The 18,705-nt window shown below is 28.8% G+C and overlaps 3 protein-coding genes and 1 non-coding gene across 5 annotated transcripts; 1 reads left to right on the forward strand and 3 right to left on the reverse strand.

Annotated features, from left to right (window-relative positions):
* Positions 1-983: 983 nt before the first annotated feature.
* On the reverse strand, positions 984-3,588 carry LOC137834628 (uncharacterized). Of its 2 annotated transcripts, none has more exons than XM_068642712.1 (4): positions 3,436-3,588; positions 2,575-2,703; positions 2,034-2,171; positions 984-1,382 (listed from the first exon to the last, which is right to left on the reverse strand). In XM_068642712.1, exons 2-4 carry the CDS (start codon positions 2,701-2,703, stop codon positions 1,194-1,196), a joined length of 456 nt encoding a protein of 151 aa, XP_068498813.1. In that variant the 5' UTR covers positions 3,436-3,588; the 3' UTR covers positions 984-1,193. The 2 variants fall into 2 exon arrangements, with proteins under 2 accessions (XP_068498813.1, XP_068498812.1); XM_068642711.1 differs by having other exon boundaries at positions 2,575-2,713; positions 3,436-3,570.
* Positions 3,589-5,036: 1,448 nt separating this feature from the next.
* Positions 5,037-6,914, reverse strand: LOC137834629 (DNA damage-repair/toleration protein DRT100-like). Its single transcript, XM_068642713.1, has one exon. The coding sequence runs from the start codon at positions 6,597-6,599 to the stop codon at positions 5,148-5,150; it is 1,452 nt and encodes a 483-aa protein (XP_068498814.1). The 5' UTR covers positions 6,600-6,914; the 3' UTR covers positions 5,037-5,147.
* Positions 6,915-10,500: 3,586 nt separating this feature from the next.
* On the forward strand, positions 10,501-14,066 carry LOC137836183 (receptor-like protein EIX1). Its single transcript, XM_068645035.1, has one exon. It carries the CDS (start codon positions 10,863-10,865, stop codon positions 13,851-13,853), a length of 2,991 nt encoding a protein of 996 aa, XP_068501136.1. The 5' UTR covers positions 10,501-10,862; the 3' UTR covers positions 13,854-14,066.
* A 246-nt stretch (positions 14,067-14,312) lies between these two features.
* Positions 14,313-14,384, reverse strand: TRNAD-GUC (transfer RNA aspartic acid (anticodon GUC)). Its single transcript has one exon. It is a non-coding gene; the product is annotated as a tRNA-Asp (tRNA).
* Positions 14,385-18,705: the final 4,321 nt, after the last annotated feature.

An 18,705-nucleotide genomic window follows, 5' to 3' on the forward strand; every position in this document is an offset into this window, starting at 1 on the left:
ACTAATAACTGTTTAGAAAGTAAGTTTGTTATAATTTTCTAATTCTAAACACTAGTGAAATAAAAGATATTGTCCTTAACTTATAAAAAAAATCATCATAAATCATTTTAAAGTTTATTAATGTCTTAAGGAAAAAATATTCCAATTCATTGTTTTTGACTTTTTCATGTAAACGATACAAACTTCAAAAGAAAAAAAAAAATATAAGTCACTTTAAGAAAGCATACCTTAAACTTACACAATCAAACAATGGCAAATTCTCCGTAAACCATATCAATTCTAACATACACTCAATTTTATTGGAAATAGATAAAAATATCCTTAAAAAATTATGAAAATAACTTTAGATAAAAAGAGAGTGTGGATACAAATTATTTTTGAAACTCTTTTTCCAAAAATATTTTGAATTTAAATTTCCAGAACACATTTTTGAATTCTGAAAATTCTTATCTAAAATGCATTTTCAATTTTGTGTTTCAGATTTTTTTATCCGGAATGTAATCTTTTAGTTTTGAAATATATTTATCATTCCAAATTTTCAAATTCAGAATAAGAGTAATTTTGGAAATTTTTAAAAACGATAAGGTGCAGGTTAAAAGTGATAGTGCAGAAAGAAATTGCCTTAAACAATGTACGTAGCCAATGCTTTCATGTGGAGTACACTGTATCTATTACCATTTTTTTCGTTGTTTTTTTTCTTTTTTCCCAAACTACTTTCATTCCCCTTCTCTCTCCTACACCTTTCACCTGGTTCATGTTTTCTTCCCTCTTTGGTTGAAATATCTGTTCATCAGAGAACACACATAGTGTGGCAGTTCACAGAAGACAAAAGAGAGAGAACCATGTTTAAATCTTCCACCCTAACCTCAGGGGATTGTATTTTAAAACCACATTCTTAGCTTGTACACACATCCTTTATTTGATGACTATAACCTGTTACTCGAATGTTAACCATATGTATACAAATAATAGTCTATTGGAAGTGTTCAGATAACCCTTTTTCTTTTGCAAATTACAACATCCATCAGTTGGCTGAATTTCTCAACTATTGAATAAAATACCCTTATGATTTGTTTGAGATGCAAGATTGAATTGCACCCAATTTGATTTGCATATGGGGTTAAATGTATGGATGAATAAAAAAGCTACAAGGAATCAATAAAAAAACAAGAATATCCCACTAGGTGAGTAAGCTACATGGAGCCATTGTCCCTAATTCCTAAGGAAGCTTTCAACTTGTTGGCAAGATGTGGCAGAGTCTTGATACTTTCCTGGATTGACTGGTCAGCACAGGAAACCAAATCATGCATAGCCTCAGTACGCTGGAGCTTAGCTGCCTCATACTTATCTTGACACACCATCAGAGATCTATTCAACCTTTCCTGCACCATGTTGAAAACAATGTCAGACCAAAGAGGAAGAAGGTATTGTATGTCAAAATGCTTTCAGGAAATAGAACATGCTGTGGATGTCAGATACTGAATTCATGCAAAATATTAGGAGCAACGACAAGCAGAGCAGATAACCCAATGGGGTGTGTGGATAACACAACAGAATCCATTCTACCGCACAAAGATCACAGTAATACTATGAAAAAGTAGAAGCAAATATTTTTTGCACTACCTTTACCATGAAAGAACAATCGATTATTTCTCATCATGAAGATATTCAATAACACTATAAGCAGCTTGAATGCACAACTAGTTAACCATAAGCCTACATGTTGATGCAATCTACAAATTTGAAATGAGGATAAGGATAAGAACAGAGTCCTTATTCAATAAAAAAAATGTGTAAATATGCCACCCGCAGGTAGTAAAAACGATGATGAGGGCATTAACAACTGTAAGTCTTGGTTTTCCTATGCATAAGGCCATAAGATCTTGAGGCTATAATTCTCCATTTTCAACAATTTCATAAGACATTCCTTAACAATTTTATACATACAAAGGAAGTTTAAACAAGAAATAACAGATAATAAATAAGAGAGAGAAAGAGAAAGAGTAAGATAACAAAATTATGCGGTAGTTTACCTGAAACTTTGCCATCTCAACATCAAATGTTTGTTGAGCATTAGTAAGAGGAATGTTGCAATTTTCCACACAATTGCTTATCTCTTCCTGCCTTTTGCTTCTATCAAAGCACTCGTGTGCACATTTAAAATAGGCTTTCTACAACAATTCAACCAAACAATGAACTACATGGAATTGAAAGTATGCTTTATCACAGAAACCAATTACCACATATACCAATTGTCTGCAAAACTATATCAATCTGGTCGAAAGAAAAATATAGGACTCGATGTACAAAAAGTCAAATCCTTTGATACCAATAAATTTAAAATCCATGTCAACTAATATTTTGCATTTATGACTTATTAGACTGGAAGAATATCATGGCATAATAATTTGAACTAAAGATACAATGTGAAACAAAAACCAGCTAGTTATACAATTTGTGTTATCAAGACATATAACCACTTTTAAATCTTCTGATGAAATATTCAGTACTACTGGCATCAAATAGTAAGAACAAATACTGAATTACTTGTTACAGAAAAGGACCAGAAAGAACCTGAAGCGTAAAATTGACATAGTCTTGCACAGGGGCAAGATTAGCTTGAGCCGCTACATTTACTTCTTCAAGTTTCTGCCTCATTCTTTGAGAAGCAAGTTGCTCTTCGTTTGCTGCATAGTGATCCATCTGATATTCACTATCAACAATGAGATCAGCACCCTTAGTTTGGTGACAACAAACTACTAAATTTGGTTTGATTTGCATTTTAAAAAGGATGTCAACCATAGGTAAACAGAAATTCCCAAAGCTAGGCTTCGTAATATGTAATGTAGAGATACACCACAGTTATGTACAAAGTAAAGACATGCTCAGATAAACTTCTCTATAAGCTCTTGTAGAGTAAGAAAATAAAATTAAAAACAAAATAAACTTTTTTTTCTTCTTATTTTCTCTGTAAGTTTATTTCGTTTTCTTCTTATTCTCTCCTAATATAATCCAACTGTGTATACTCTAAGGAAGGAAATAAACAATATTTAAGACCTAAAAATATAGTTATGCAAATCTCAAATGTCCCCATTATCTTTCTTCTCTGAGCATTGACTTTTTTTCAATCACCTAGTCAGTAACAATGTGTAATTGTAAAAATAAAAATCACCAAGCATGAATGCACGAACAAGGTCTCACTTTCAGCAAACAAGGTTTCGGTAAAGGATCATATAAGGAAGAAAAAACGAGAGAGTATAAAAAATTAGGAGCAAAGAAGAAATCCACGAATCCAGCACCTAAGACCATGGATATAATTGAAGCTCTTGCAATCATGAACAAAAACAAATTGAAATTGAATTTGGAAAAACAAAACTCGTTTTAGCGTAATGAAGAAGAGAATAGAAGAACGAAGCAGGGAGCCATGATAATCACCTGAAAACGTAGATGGCGTTGGTTGTTGCAAATGCTTGAAATGATTTTCTTTTGGAAAACTCTGATTTGCAATTTCCTTTGAAAGGGTTTATGGCTTTTTTTAGGGTTTATGGCTCTTCTAGGGTTTATCCTCACCCATCGAATACTATTAAAATATAGCTAAAATAATAAAAAAAAAGGTCATAATAATAATAATAATATTAAAATTATTAAATCGTTAAAAATATAATTTAATATTTAATTAAAATTAATTTATATTAATACAGATAATTTGATTATATTATATCCTTTTATATATTGTTTACACATTAAACGATCCCAATTAAAGTAATAAGTGCAATAAAAATGTAAAATCTAGTAAAAAAAAAATCAAAATCCAAAAATGGGATTTCTTATAATTTAAAAAATTTATTGAAATTATTTTTGTCGTACTTGTTTAGTGGAGAAAAATTTATGAAAGAGATCACGTTATACCATATAAACAAAGTGAATTTGTTTGTTAAATTAATATAAAATTTTGGAATAAAAGTTTTGTAATAAAATGTTTAATCTAAGGTTGACTTATAAATACATTTAATGGTGTAACATTTAGTCTAATTTATAAGAATGTAATTTGATATATGAGAATAAATGTGAGATGATAAGCATCAAATTATATATAATTTAAACTCAACTCTTTAAATTAAGTGTATGCATGTGTATATATATATATATATATATTAAAATATTTTTATTTTATTTGATATTTTTTTTTAAATTATGTAATTATAATTTTGTTCTTATTATTTAGTTTTAGATAATGAAATATATTTTCTTTTAGTAGTGAATTATTAATAATATCATATTTTATTTGTTATTATTTCTATTTTTATAAAGAATATATTGAATGAATAATTAGAGTATAATTGTCCTAATTGGACCACATTGAATTACAAATTGTGTGATATCAAATACAAAGATAGGTATGAAAAAATAGATATAAATATAGTGATACAAGAATTTATTCCGTCTCATTTATTTGACTAGTTTATTCACTAATACACAAATATTTAGTAAGTATAACAAAATAATTTATTTTAAATTTTTTTATATTGTATAGTTTATTTATTGGACTACTTTGTATTTTTTATGTATCACATGTATGCATAAAAACACCACATATAATCTGATAAAAAATTAATATTGTCAGCGTGTAATAAGATTTGAAGTATTTTTAAATTTATGCGAATATAAATTTTCATTTGGTTACTAAAGATATGTTTTACAAGTATCATAATTAAAATAAGGTTGTGCACAATATACTGAAAATAAAAAAAAAATAATGGAGAAAACTTATAAAAATAAATTATCAAAATCGATAATTTGATGTAAAATAAGGATTGTTCTTATTTATTAATTTCTTTCTTGCATTAATAAATGTTTGACTTTTATTTTTCACACGTGCTTTTAAACTAATTTATTAAACAATATTAACATATTCATTTTCATATAGATTTTTGTTCTAATAAAAATAGCACACTTATTAAGAGAGTAAGGTTATTTTAAAATATATATTTAGTAAGTAAATGTAATTAACTACACTACTAATTAAATTACAATAATTTTTAGACAAGTTTATTTATTTATTTATTTGAGTGAACCCATTATTTAAAACCAAAATAAAACACCTCAAAACTTAAAACAGAAACTTACTTAATGTAATACATTATTAATTAACTAGGCTTTTTGCAAGGGTTCAGAGGAGAACCGCAGAGACAATCGTTGCCGACAAAAGCACTTGCCGGAAACGTGTTTTTGGGAATCTGACCGCAGAGATGGTTATAACTCACGTTCAACTTCTGAAGCCCAACGACGCTGTTCGGAACCTTGCCAAACACGGCGTTATGCGACAAATCCAAAACCCTAAACCTTTCCCCAAACTTCAATTTCCCCAAATCAAACTTCAAGTTGTTCCTCGCCGCCCAAAACCCCACCAAATACTGCGTGCTGTTCACCAAACTTATCGCGTTCCCCGATATCTCGTTTCCCGAGAGATCGATGTAATCGTAGAAGAACGTCTCCGAAGGCTTGAAATCCTCGATTTTCATCTTGATCCCGCAGTTCGCGAGCTTCAGGGAGAAGATTATCGGCGACGAGAAAACCCACTTCGGAATCTTCCCCAGGTGGAAGCTGTTGTTCGACAAGTCCAGCGATTCGATCCCCTTCACGTTCATCTCGGGAAACGGGTCCACGAGTAAATTGTTCGAGAGGTCAAGGTTGAAGATCTTGGTCAAATTCGCAAAACTCGCCGGCACGGTTCCGGTGAACCTGTTCCACGACAAGTCCAGCGTGTCCAGCGCCTTGAATTTTCCCAAAAAATCGGGGATTCTGCCGGAAAACGAGTTGTGCCCTAGCTCCAGGTAAGCCAAATTGGACGCCAATTTCGAAATCGACGCCGGAATGCCGCCGGAAAAATTGTTCCGGGAGAGTCTGAGACTCCGAAGGTTGGAGGAAAACGCAGGTATGGTTCCTTGGAAGTGGTTCCCTTCGAGGGAGAGGTAGTTCAGGTTAACGAGTTTGTTGAGGGCTTTGGGGAGTGTTCCGGAGAGCGAGTTGTTGTCGAGTTTGAGCTGAGTCAGGTGAGTCAACTCGGTGATCGAACTCGGTAAGGTTCCGGTGAAGCGGTTACCCACCAAACTGAGCGCGTATAGTTTGGTGAGGTTGCCAATGTTCTCGGGGATCCGACCCGAAAGGTTGTTGTTTTCCAAATAGACGTATTCGATGTTGGGAAGTTGGAAGAGGAAAGTGGGAAAAGGACCCGAAATGTTTTTGAGGTCGAAAAGGTAGAGTCCGTCAAGGAGTCGGAGCTTGGATAAAGTGGGTGAGATCGTACCCGATAAGATGGATTTGGGGTTTTCATCGGGTTGACCCGTTAGGGAGATTCTCTGGACCCGGGTACTGTTGAAGTGACACTCTACTCCGTTCCACTTGCAGCAGTCAGTACCCGGTATCCAGTTTTTGAGGATGCCAGACGGGTCGGATCGGATGGCGGATTTGAAGCCCAAGAGGCCCGCTTCCTCGTCGGGGAGACACGTGGCGGCGGTGGCCTTGTGGGGTGTGAAGATTGTGAGGAAGATGAAGATGAAGATGGTGGTGATGGCTAAGGGAGAGTTGAAGAGATTCATTTTGGGGTATGAGAGTTTTGAAGTGAAAAGGGTTTTGAAAGTGTCTTTAATGGGAGGGGTAGTGCCAAGCTACCAAGTTTGTCTAGACAAAACGGGTTCTATATAGTATGAATATGGCTTTTACGTGTGCAACTTGTTCACTAAACTCTGAGATGGATAAGGAGTAAGTAAGTAAAACTGAAGATTTCTAATTGTTTTGTCTCATACAATAACATAGAGTATGTTGAACGATTAGAAGTATAGGTCATGGGGAATTTATATAACTTTTTTTAATTTATTAAAATGTTTTTTAAGAACAAAATCGAAATAAAGTTTTAATCGGATAATATATCAGATATGGAAATATCAAAAGAATTCGGATTGTATACATTTCTTAATATGAGTTTCGGATTGTATACATTTCTTAATATGAGTTTATGGTTATTAATGATAATTATAAATAAAATAAAATAATTTAATCAATGAATCTTAAATGATAAATTATATAAAAAAACTAAATATGACAAATTTAAAAGTTTCAACTCGACTAAAGTTATCCAAAAAATCTATAACTACTTACTCTTAAAAAATACAAATCTTATCTCATAGTTTTAATTTTATTCTCTTATTTGTTAAATATTTATCACCATCTTTATATTTAATTCTTTATATTCAAACTAAATTAAGCATAAAATAAAATAAAATTCAGGTGTATCTTTCCTTTCATCACCGAAAACTAACTAAAATTTCATTCTCTAGAAAACTGTATTATAATCCTGGGTAGAGTTAGACTTTCTGAATTCATATATGATAAGAAAAGAAATAAAATCATTTTTGTTTTTGAACATTATCTAAATCTCCTCAAGAGAACTCTTTATAAATAGTTGTAGTATAGATTTTGATATAAACTTGACTTGTATTTTGTGAAAGGTTTTGTTTGTGGGTGGTGATATTTATCTGGAAGCAGCCACCACAATTGACTCACCGACGTGACCATGTGCAACAGTTTTCTCCATAACTTTTGCACAAAAGTTTATGTAGATTCATCTATAAATCAGAAGAACTGCGTGCAAGTTTCACTTTCTCTATAGATCTCAAAATTTATTTTTCATTCACATGTTTCTTTCAACTTTTTCCTTACCTCCTCAATTATCATGTATATTAATATATTAAGTATTATTTTTTATCCTATATTAATAATTAACTAATTAATATTAATAATCATATATGGATTGACATGGCTAATAGTTTTATATTACATAGAAATCGAGATAAATAATAATTTATATATATATTACTAAATATTCTTGTATTATAATAACAAAATCGTGATAAAATTTTAAAATAAACAATATCTTAAATATAATATGTTAATTAATTTTAATGATATTATAGAACTTAAAATCATAACAATATGTATTAGTCTTGTTGTTATATATATATATATATATATATATATATATATATATATATATATTAAAAATAATAAAATAATACTAATTTAATATGTTATTTAGTTCATTTTCACTTTCTCTTCCTTTAAAAAATTTAATACTTCTTAAAAATTTGACTCTCTCATTAATTAAGTCCTTTTCTATTTTGTTTGTGTCTTTCACATATCCTTTTCTATATATTAATGGTAGAGACATAAATGGTATCCGTACCTTGAGTGTAGAACTAGTGTAAGAAACTTTAATGTGACTAATTTCTTATCAATTTAATCAACAAAAGTTCGTATAAAACTCAAATAATTGAATAGGGTTATCCTTAAATACACATACATGAAATATGAAAGTATAACTTGTAATATAAAATATTTAAATAACACTCATGGTCTTCACATTTATAAAGCACAAATATTTCTTATCTCATCAAAGACCACTTAAACATCAATTTCAGAAAGGAATGAAAAAGAAAATTTTAGGGTTCTTGAACTTTGAAGAAGAATAAGAATGCGAATAAGAGAAAAGAGGTTTTGAATTCAACATTGCGAAGAAGAATAATACAAAACTAATACTTTAGGTTTTGAATTGAATTTGTAAATTAACACTTTAGGTTTACAATTGAATTAATTCAATACATGTTTTTCAAATTCATTGAAATCAAATTGATTAAACTTATTCTTTAACATAACCAAAATAGTCCAAGTTGAATTGGATCCATATTTTCGTAATTTACTAATAAAATTGTAAATTTTAATTAATAATGAATTAATTTAGGTATAGTTAATTTACTAAATAAAAAATATTTTTTTTCTTAAAAGTATAGTATTGATATCTTATTTAAACACATTAATGGATTAATATATTTGTTACCAATTATACCTCATAAAAACAAAAGGATTTAATACTCAAATTTACTAATGATGTATAACATAAACTTTTTTATAAGAAAAATAAAAAATAATAAAATTCAATATATATCTATATATATTAGTTTGTAAAATATAAAAACAGTTAACTATTATTACTATTAGTATATTTAAAACTAATTTTTGGATATTTATAAATTAAAAAAACATGTAAATATTTTTTTCTACCTAAACATAGTTAGAATAAATTATTTAAAAGAAAACAAATATGTCATAAGGTGTTTAACGATATAAATGTAAAATCAAAGTAAAATATCCTGTAAATGATTTGTAATTTGTTAGATATCTAACCAAAATTTTAATTGAAATTAGGATGTTGGTACCTAAAAAAAATTTAAATTACAAAATTTAAGAGGTAAAAACATTTCCAATTTTAAAAAAATATAAATAAAAAAATATATTACGTGGTAAAAAAGGTTACGTACTTCCCATTCGCATTATTAATGATACTTAAACCTTTATTAACATTTATTAACATGCGTGTTATAAAAGAACTCAATTATTAGAATGTTTTATGATGTTGCTTTTGAGCTAGAGAAAAAGATAACTATACGTAGAATAACTCGTAAATAATAAATATTTTAAGTTATTTATTTTTAAAAGTTAAAACAATATATTAATAAATATTATTTCACTAAACTGGTTTCAATCGATTTTTTTTTTGTTTTGATTGTTTTTCTCTTTTTTTTAATTGATTATTTTTTGGTTGATTTTATTATTTCTTTTATTCTCTTATTTGACTGATTTGCTGATTTTTAGGTCCTATTTTTTAAAACAGAGATAAAAGCTTCAAAAGAAGTAAGATAAAGAGAAAAAACTTCGTTTAATCTTAATCGACTCATCATTAATAAAATAATAGTAATAATAAAACAATACATAAATATTTTTTAATAAAATATTTAATCTACGCCTAAAAGATAAATAAAATATATCCTAATAATTGGGTTTATATATTAAAGAAATACAATATTGTTTACTACCAAATATAAATTGATATATAGAACAAAAAAACAAAACTATAAATTAATATTGAAAATATAAATTATATTAATGACTAAGTTATATTTTAAAAGATATATACAAATTTTCACTAAAAGAAATATAAAATTAACGATAATTGACAAAATAACTGATTCCTATGTGTTGCCTTATTAAGTTTTTTTTTTATTTACCTTACAAATATTTTAAATATTTTTCTAAAAGTATACTTAAATCATTTTTTACTTGTTGACACTGTTCTAAATCAGTTAAATAAGCTCTTGCCTAAATCTTATACTTACGAGAAGTGCTATTTGTTTTATTTTAGAATAACTAATCAAGTCATGAAACCATTTTTTGTTAAAATTTCAATTAATTAATTGATGTGGACTATATATTGTAATATCTGTAATTGCTATTTATATTAAATTTTTATAATTTTTAATTAATTAATGTGGACTATACTTATAATATTTTATTTTTCTTAGTTATAAGGTTAGAAATTCCACTCCACTATAAACATATTTAATTTAGAGTATATAAATAAATATAAACACCATGTTATACATTGATTTTGGTTTTATAGAATTGAATTATATCTAAAGTCCAAATTTTTTAAGATTTAAAGTTCATTCTCTAACACCATACTCAAAAGATCAAGAAATGTGTAGCATAATCTACATTAATTGACTAAAGAAAAAGGAATTTTGAAGTGGTCAACATTTTCATAATTCTTAAAGTATGAGGAATTTACTGAGAAATCAACATTGGTTGAGTCAAGAGGAAGAAAAGATAAAAAAATATTATCCAAAAAAGAATTTTGGTGTCATGTAAGACTAGATTAACTGTATAGTATTATACACAACAACACTTCAATTCTTTCCTACATTGCTTTTAGTTTATGAGAAAGAAAATTGATTTCACTTCCTTACAAAATGTTCATCATGTTTGGTACAAAGTTAAACCTTAAGATTCTGGTTCTGTGTGCAATTATCCTAACCAACATGTGCTTACAGGTTCAGTGCTCAAATATGGTGAAATGCATGGAGAGAGAGAAGCAAGCACTTCTCATATTCAAACAAGGCCTTATTGATGAATCAAATGTTCTTTTCTCTTGGGAAACTGAGCAAGACTGTTGCAAGTGGAGGGGAGTAACATGCAGCAATGAAACTGGTCATGTCATCAAGTTGGATCTTCAGTTTTGGGTGCAGACAGAGCAACCTTTGATAGGTGAGATCAATCCATCACTGCTTCAACTGCAAAATCTACAGTACCTAGACCTTAGTTACAACATTTTTGGTGAAAATGGAATTCCAAATTTTATTGGCTCTTTTACTCAGTTAAGGGACCTCAAACTTTCAGGCATTGGATTAGAAGGAGCAGTTCCTCATCAACTTGGAAACCTCTCCAATCTGAACACCCTTGATCTAAGTTGGAATATAGGTATCAATACCAATGATCTTAGTTGGATATCTGGCCTTTCTTCTTTGAGATACCTTGATTTATCACTTCTTAATCTTAGTAATGCAGTTAATTGGCTAGAATCAGTTAGTAGGCTTCCTAGTGTTGTTGAGCTTCATTTGGAGGGTTGTGAGCTTCCAGATGTCAATCCCAAGTCTCTCTCCCATTTTAATTTCTCAACTTCTCTTGAAGTTCTTGATCTCAGCTCAAATAAACTCTCTTCTTCAATATTCACATGGGTAGGGAATGTTGGGGGTGGAAGCCTAATGGATCTCAGGTTAGATAGAAACCATTTGAGGGGACAAATTCCAAATGTATTTGCACACATGTCTTCTCTTGAAATTCTTGTTCTTTCTGAGAATGAACTTGAAGGGCCAATACCAAATTCATTCCAAAACTTGTGTAAGCTAAAGGAACTGTATTTGTTTTCAAACACTTTGGTATGCCAAGTTAAGGATTTAATGGACAAATTATCTTGTGCAAAGAATACCCTTGAGTTGCTTCAGTTAAGTAACAACTCATTTGCAGGGCCCTTCCCTGATATTGCTAAATTTACATCCTTGAAAACCTTTGAAGCAAATTCCAACAAGTTGAATGGGACTCTTCCAAAGAGCTTGAGAACATTACCTCATCTTTCCAGCTTTGACTTATCTTTTAATCTCCTAAGTGGACCATTACCTGATTTTTCAGGTGTATCATCACTTCAAATATTAAGCCTTAGCCACAATAAAATTAATGGAATTCTCCCAAAAGGCATTGGAAATCTTTCCAACCTCAGACTTCTTGATCTTTCTTCCAATTCCTTAAAAGGCATTGTAAGTGAATATCAGCTGTCAAATCTGTATGATTTACAAACATTGGATGTCTCTGGCAATTCATTCACTTTCAACTTAAGCTTGAATTGGATACCACCTTTCAAATTGCAATACTTAAAAATGTCTTGGTGCAAACTAGGGACAAATTTCCCACGTTGGCTTCAAACCCAAAAGAATCTTTCTATCCTTGACATGTCAAATGTTAGAATTTCAGAAGAAATACCTGGCTGGTTTTGGAACCTTACAAAATTACAGTATTTGAACTTGTCCAACAATCTTATTTCTGGTGTGTTGCCAAACTTATCATCAAAAGCATATGTTCTTCCTCAGTTTGATTTGAGTTCTAATCAATTGTATGGTCCACTACCAGCATTTCCTCCCAGTACAAACATGTTGATTCTCTCTAGAAATAATCTTTCCGGGCCAGTATCTTCACTGTGTAGCACATTGAGTGGCAACTTGGCTTACCTTGATCTCTCTCATAACAAGTTATCAGGAGCTCTTCCAAATTGTTGGAAGCAAGCTCAAGGGTTGCTAATGCTGAATCTGGCACATAACAACTTCTCTGGGGAAATACCAAACTCAATTGGTGCATTAAAGCAGGTGCTGTACCTGCATATGAACAATAATAACTTCCTCGGAGGATTGTTCTTCCTAAAGAATTTCACAGAACTAGTGGTCCTTGATCTTGGAAACAACAGATTTTCTGGAGAAATGCCAAATTGGGTAGGGGAAGCCTTGACTAAGCTTGTAATACTGCGGCTAAGATCCAATGAGTTATATGGTAGCATACCATTGAGTTTGTGCCATCTTTCATACCTTCAAGTATTAGATGTCTCAGGAAACAACTTACATGGGGCCATACCATACTGTTTCAACAATTTGACTGCCTTGTCTCACAAGCATGGTTCAACTGATCTGTTTTATTTTGGTACCAGTTACAACTTGTTGGATCTGAACATCATTGACTTTGTGCAGTTGATAATCAAAGGGATTGAAATTGAGTATGGAACAAATCTCAGATTCATGAGAAGCATAGATATTTCGAGCAATGGTTTAAGTGGAGATATTCCTAGCAACATAACCAGCCTTGTGGAGTTGGTTTCTCTGAATTTATCAAGAAATAATTTGATAGGAAAGGTTCCTGATGAGATTGGTCGCCTGGCAATGCTTGAGTCTCTTGATTTATCAAGAAACAATCTTGTTGGAGAAATTCCTACTAGTTTGTCTGATTTATCTTTCCTTGCTCATTTGAATGTGTCATTCAACAACCTATCAGGGAGGATTCCACTGGGCACCCAGCTGCAAAGTTTTGATGCTTCTGCTTATATTGCAAACAAAGGACTTTGTGGACCACCACTCACAAAGGATTGTCAAGGAGATGAAGGTTCTACCAACCACACATTTCCTAGGGACAACCAAAACATTGATGCAGAAGGAGATGAAAGTGGATTCATATCCCTTGGATTTTATGCTAGTTTGGGTACTGGATTCATCACTGGCTTGTGGGGAGTTTTTGTGTGTTTTCTGATTAATGTTTCATGGAGAAATGCCTATTTCAGGTTCTTGAATGAGGTGAGTGATTGGATTCATGTGAGAGCAGCATTGTTTAGGAAGAGAATAAGGGAAAGATGGCAAGCTAAAGAGTGAGTGAAGTATTTTACTGGATGAATAAATCACACCAGTTTCATAGCATTGATTGCACTACAAAAGTTTCAACAAAACATTCTATTTCAATCACAGCCTGAAACCTTGCTCCTCATTTTTTATGTATTGTAGTTGTTGAAGTGAAACTACTGAATCAAAACCACCTCGTTACTAATCCCAAATCCCATGCAAACTTGTGAAAATATGAACTAGATTGAATACAATGCAGCAGTCTTGTAATCAAAAAGTGAAATCATAAGATGAAAACACAAGTAAAAAACACCTAAGATTCCCATAATTTTAATGATTTCCTCCTAAACACAGTTCCCCCAATTGAGATTTATGTAAGCTTTGATATGAACATGCATTTAACAACAAAAAGGCTCTCATTGGCAAAACATCATACATGTAACCTTCATGAAAGAGTTTTACAAAACTCTTTTAGGTCAAAAAAAGAAAAAACGCCGTTGCCGGGGATCGAACCCGGGTCACCCGCGTGACAGGCGGGAATACTTACCACTATACTACAACGACATTGTTGTTTATGAACTCTGAAAGTTTTAATAGTTTACTTAATTTATTACTATAGATATTATTGAAATGGATATATTATGTTAATAATTTAGCTAGTCTAATATTGTTAAAGCAGATATTACTGAATTTCAATCAAATCAACAATTTAAATTTAACTAATTAATTTTATAAAAAAAATTGGGTGAAAAAACCCTAGATAAGTCACACCAATCTGTCTAAAAAAATTAAATATTTTTTAAGATCATTAAGATATTTTAAAATATTTTTGTAAAGCTGTATATTTGTATTTTAAATATATGAATATGAGTTTTTGCAGTACGCTATATACTTGTTATAAATTTAAGAATTGCAATAATCTCTTACCATTTTATTTTATTTCATTTTTATATAGTATTGATGAATATTCTCTTACAAGGTTAAAACTATAGATTTAATGCAAAACTCTACTATTGTATCCATTCAAATGGTATCTCCAACTGTAATACTTATATTTAATTTCTGTAAGTAGTATTAATATATATGGGTTTTTCATATGATTGAGAAAAATTGCTCAGAAAAAAAAGTCATATACGGATAGAAACACATTTTATATACATATAAGAATATTATATTATAAGATACTAATAATTTTAAGATGTTATATTTAGAAATTGAGAGTAGTTTTTTTTTTTTAAATAAGAAAATATTAATCATACCATAACGCATAGATATAAATGTTTGTCTAACATTTTTCATCTTTATAATTATTCATAATATTTTACAAAATTATGTAAGTTTTGCATAATAATAAGAGTTCTACACTAGGATAGAGAATTATCGGTATATTATATACGTTCTCTAGAGATATTATTACTAAGTTCTCCATGAGTTAAATATCTCCAAAAATCTACCTGAATTATTTTGACTGAGTGCAAGGTCTACTTCTACACGTAGAACATGTACATATAAAAAAATAAATAAAAGGAATATAAAAATATGGAGGGATGTAGATAAAAATATTTATTAATGAAACACTCTTGCATTATCTTAAGAATTTTATAACTTTTTTCCACACTCTTGCAAGCAAGTATTCACCACGTTGTTCATAAGATCATGAGCCCCTAAGAAACAAGTAAAGTCAATGGTCAAAATCATAACAAGGCAGTGAATTACCAAAATCATGAAAAAAATAATTAATGAAATCAAATATAGAGAAAAATTATAAAATCGTGAAAATAAGTAAATATATTGAGAGTACATACCGATGTTGATGGCAATGGACTTCATTAATCGACAACTAGTAATACAATTATAAACCGTATTAGAAAGTAATTCACTACAGTGTGATTCACAATCTGACATACAATTTGGTTTAGGAAATCTTTCTTCATTACATTTGAGAAAACACTTTATTTTGCATCCAACTCCAACATCAATTTTGTTATTTGATTGAGCTTGTGTAAAACTCAATAGAATCATGACCGTGATTATAACTCCAATAATTTTAATCTCAGTATTTCCCATAACTCTTCTTTGAATTCTCTCTAAGGATATAAAACTTTGTACAAAATATCAAATCTCACTTTGTGGTAGTTCAGAAAAATCTAAACATAAATTTATAGAAAAAATATTGTAATATCATTTTTTTTTACTCTAATATATTTTGTTAATCAAATATATTTTAATAAGGAAAAGTATTAATATAATATACACACATTAATAAATTATTTATTATTTTCTTCTAATAATTAATATATGTAATGAATGTAACATTTTGACTATGTATATTTTTTTAAAGTTAGTAGAAAAACAAGTTATAAATATTAAAGCCCATTTAATTTAAATATATATTTTTACTAAACTTCTTATATCTATTTTAATGATTTGAATGCTGTCATATTAGTTTTAATTGAGTATTTATTGAAACTTTAATTATATAATTTAACAACTTTCACTCTCACGAGATATAATCTCTACTAAAAACATAAAATAATAACAAGAAATCATCTAACTCATATATTTGCACATGTCAAACCACCTCAATATGAATTCACATAGTCATGTGCATAATAATCTCAATATTGAATCATCTCAGATGACAAGGTTAATTCATATGACCTGTCAGACTAAATTATTTTTTAAATTGCAGACAAAGTCATATGAACCTTTTTTTACTCTCCCCACTTCAACAACTTCATTTATGTGATGTCATTATATTAGTAGAGTCAGGATATCTCTATCTAGACGAATCACTACTAATGTACATCCTAACAATCTCAAAATGGTTTTTTCTTTTATGAAAATACCATGTCTTGATTACAACCTCGTATTTCATATCTTAAATTGTACAAAATCAAACCATTTAATCACAACAAAGCTTAGAAAGCAAACAAACCAACATATATCTACAAATCACATAAAAACATAAAATAATTACTTTTAACCACATATTAAAACCTATACCAAAGACATACCTAACAAGTTTAAACTGACCAAAAGGAAAATGTGCAAAAGTCAACTTACCATAACTAAAACTCTATTCAAAGAGTATTGTAATATTTGTTGTCAGGATTCCAATGACAAATTATGATCCTCAGTCTGACAGAGGGGTTCAGAAAGTTTGATAGAAAGCAGATAAAGGAAAAATAAAATTTATAGAGTGATGATAGTTCTTTTAAATTGAAACCTGAATAACTAATTTTTTTTATTTCTATATTATTTTCATTTTAATAATAAATATTCTAGAGTCATTTTTTTTTTTAACAAATTTATAGTAAAGAAACACATTAACTAAATTGGTTCAATTTTTGTGATAATACATTTATTAATTTTTATTAAACACAAGTAAATATATTTTCAAGAATAAAATAATAAAAAAGAATAATTCTCCATTATTATTACTCATTACATATATTCACAATAAATCCTACCCTTAATCTTAATAAAATAGATCTCTCAAATTATGAGGTTTTCAATAAAAATAAAACATAGACTTAAAGTCCCAATAAATATTCAACTAAAACTAATATGATAGAATTAAAATATTGAACTAAAACTAACGTGATAGAATTAAAATAAATATCAGAAGTTTCCTAAAATATATATTTAAATTAAATTGGTTTTAATATTTACAAACTGTTTATGTACTATTTTTAAAAAATATACATAACTAAAATGTTAAATTCATTACATATATTAATTATTAGAAGAAAGTAATAAATAAACTATTAATGTGCATATATTAGATTGATATTTTTTCTTATGAAAATATATTTGATTAACTAAATATTTTCAAGTGTTAAAGATTGGGCAATGAAGGTAAGAACTGCTGTCACCATCAAGTTTATCATCTACTCCTTTTTAATTTTCTTTTCTAACACAATAGTTTGATATTGTTAACAAACAATTTACTCACTTCACTACAAGAAAAACATGAAATAAAAATCAATTTTAGATAAAAAAAATAATAATTAGTTGTTATAGTAACTATATTAGATACCATTTTAGAAACTAAAAAAAATGATTTATAAATTAGTTTGTATTATTGTTAAATGGTTTCTAAATTGGTATTTGATTACCAACCAAGGTTTTAAGTACCCATTATTTAGTTTTTAAATTTGGTAGCAAAAATCTTGGTTGCTAATCAGATACCAATTTAGAAACCATTTAACAATAATACAAACTAATTTAGAAAAAAAAAATTAGTTACTTAAAATTTATACTTATTATGATTGCTTTTTTCTTTTAATAATTAATATTTTTTTATTTTCCCTTCAAGCCTTAATTTTTTTAAATAATATAATTGTAATACATTGTATCTGAAAAATATTATTATAAATTTTTTTATTTAGACATAATATTTCTTAAAAAACATTTAAGTTATTTTTCAATGTTTAAACTTGATCTAGATACAATTAATTATATATATATATATATATATAATTATAACTATAAGAGATAAAGCAAAATATTTACTAATTCTTATTTGAAATTGAAGATAAAATAACTAATATAGTTATATAAAAGTAAGACGTTATTCTAAATTTTCATCATAATCTATTTTATTTTCACAAAACTTGTTAAATCTATTTGGAGACTTACTCCTTTCTTCTTTCACTTATCAATCTTTTTATGAAAATGATATTTTGTTTCTAAAGTGCTTTAAGCTTTTTAAAGTGTATTAAATATTCAAAGCTTTTCTCATCACTCATCCAAGTCCTCATCAATAAATAAAATAAAATATTTATTTTTTAGCATGATAAGGGATACTCATAAGACTATATACATATATATATATATATACACAAATTCTTTTGTCTCTCCTTATTTTTTTTCTTTTAAA

This window comes from Phaseolus vulgaris, chromosome 5, assembly GCF_000499845.2.
Source record: "Phaseolus vulgaris cultivar G19833 chromosome 5, P. vulgaris v2.0, whole genome shotgun sequence".
Lineage (NCBI taxonomy): Eukaryota > Viridiplantae > Streptophyta > Magnoliopsida > Fabales > Fabaceae > Phaseolus > Phaseolus vulgaris.

Excerpts from the sequence above, each read along its gene's own strand:
- LOC137834628 (XM_068642712.1), bottom strand. The coding sequence starts at position 2,703 with ATGGATCACTATGCAGCAAACGAAGAGCAACTTGCTTCTCAAAGAATG. Across the intron at positions 2,172-2,574 it reads ATGTCAATTTTACGCTTCAG|AAAGCCTATTTTAAATGTGC; the intron begins GTTCTTTCTGGT and ends GAATTGTTGTAG. Across the intron at positions 1,383-2,033 it reads TTGAGATGGCAAAGTTTCAG|GAAAGGTTGAATAGATCTCT; the intron begins GTAAACTACCGC and ends AACATGGTGCAG.
- LOC137834629 (XM_068642713.1), bottom strand. The coding sequence starts at position 6,599 with ATGAATCTCTTCAACTCTCCCTTAGCCATCACCACCATCTTCATCTTC.
- LOC137836183 (XM_068645035.1), top strand. The coding sequence starts at position 10,863 with ATGTTCATCATGTTTGGTACAAAGTTAAACCTTAAGATTCTGGTTCTG.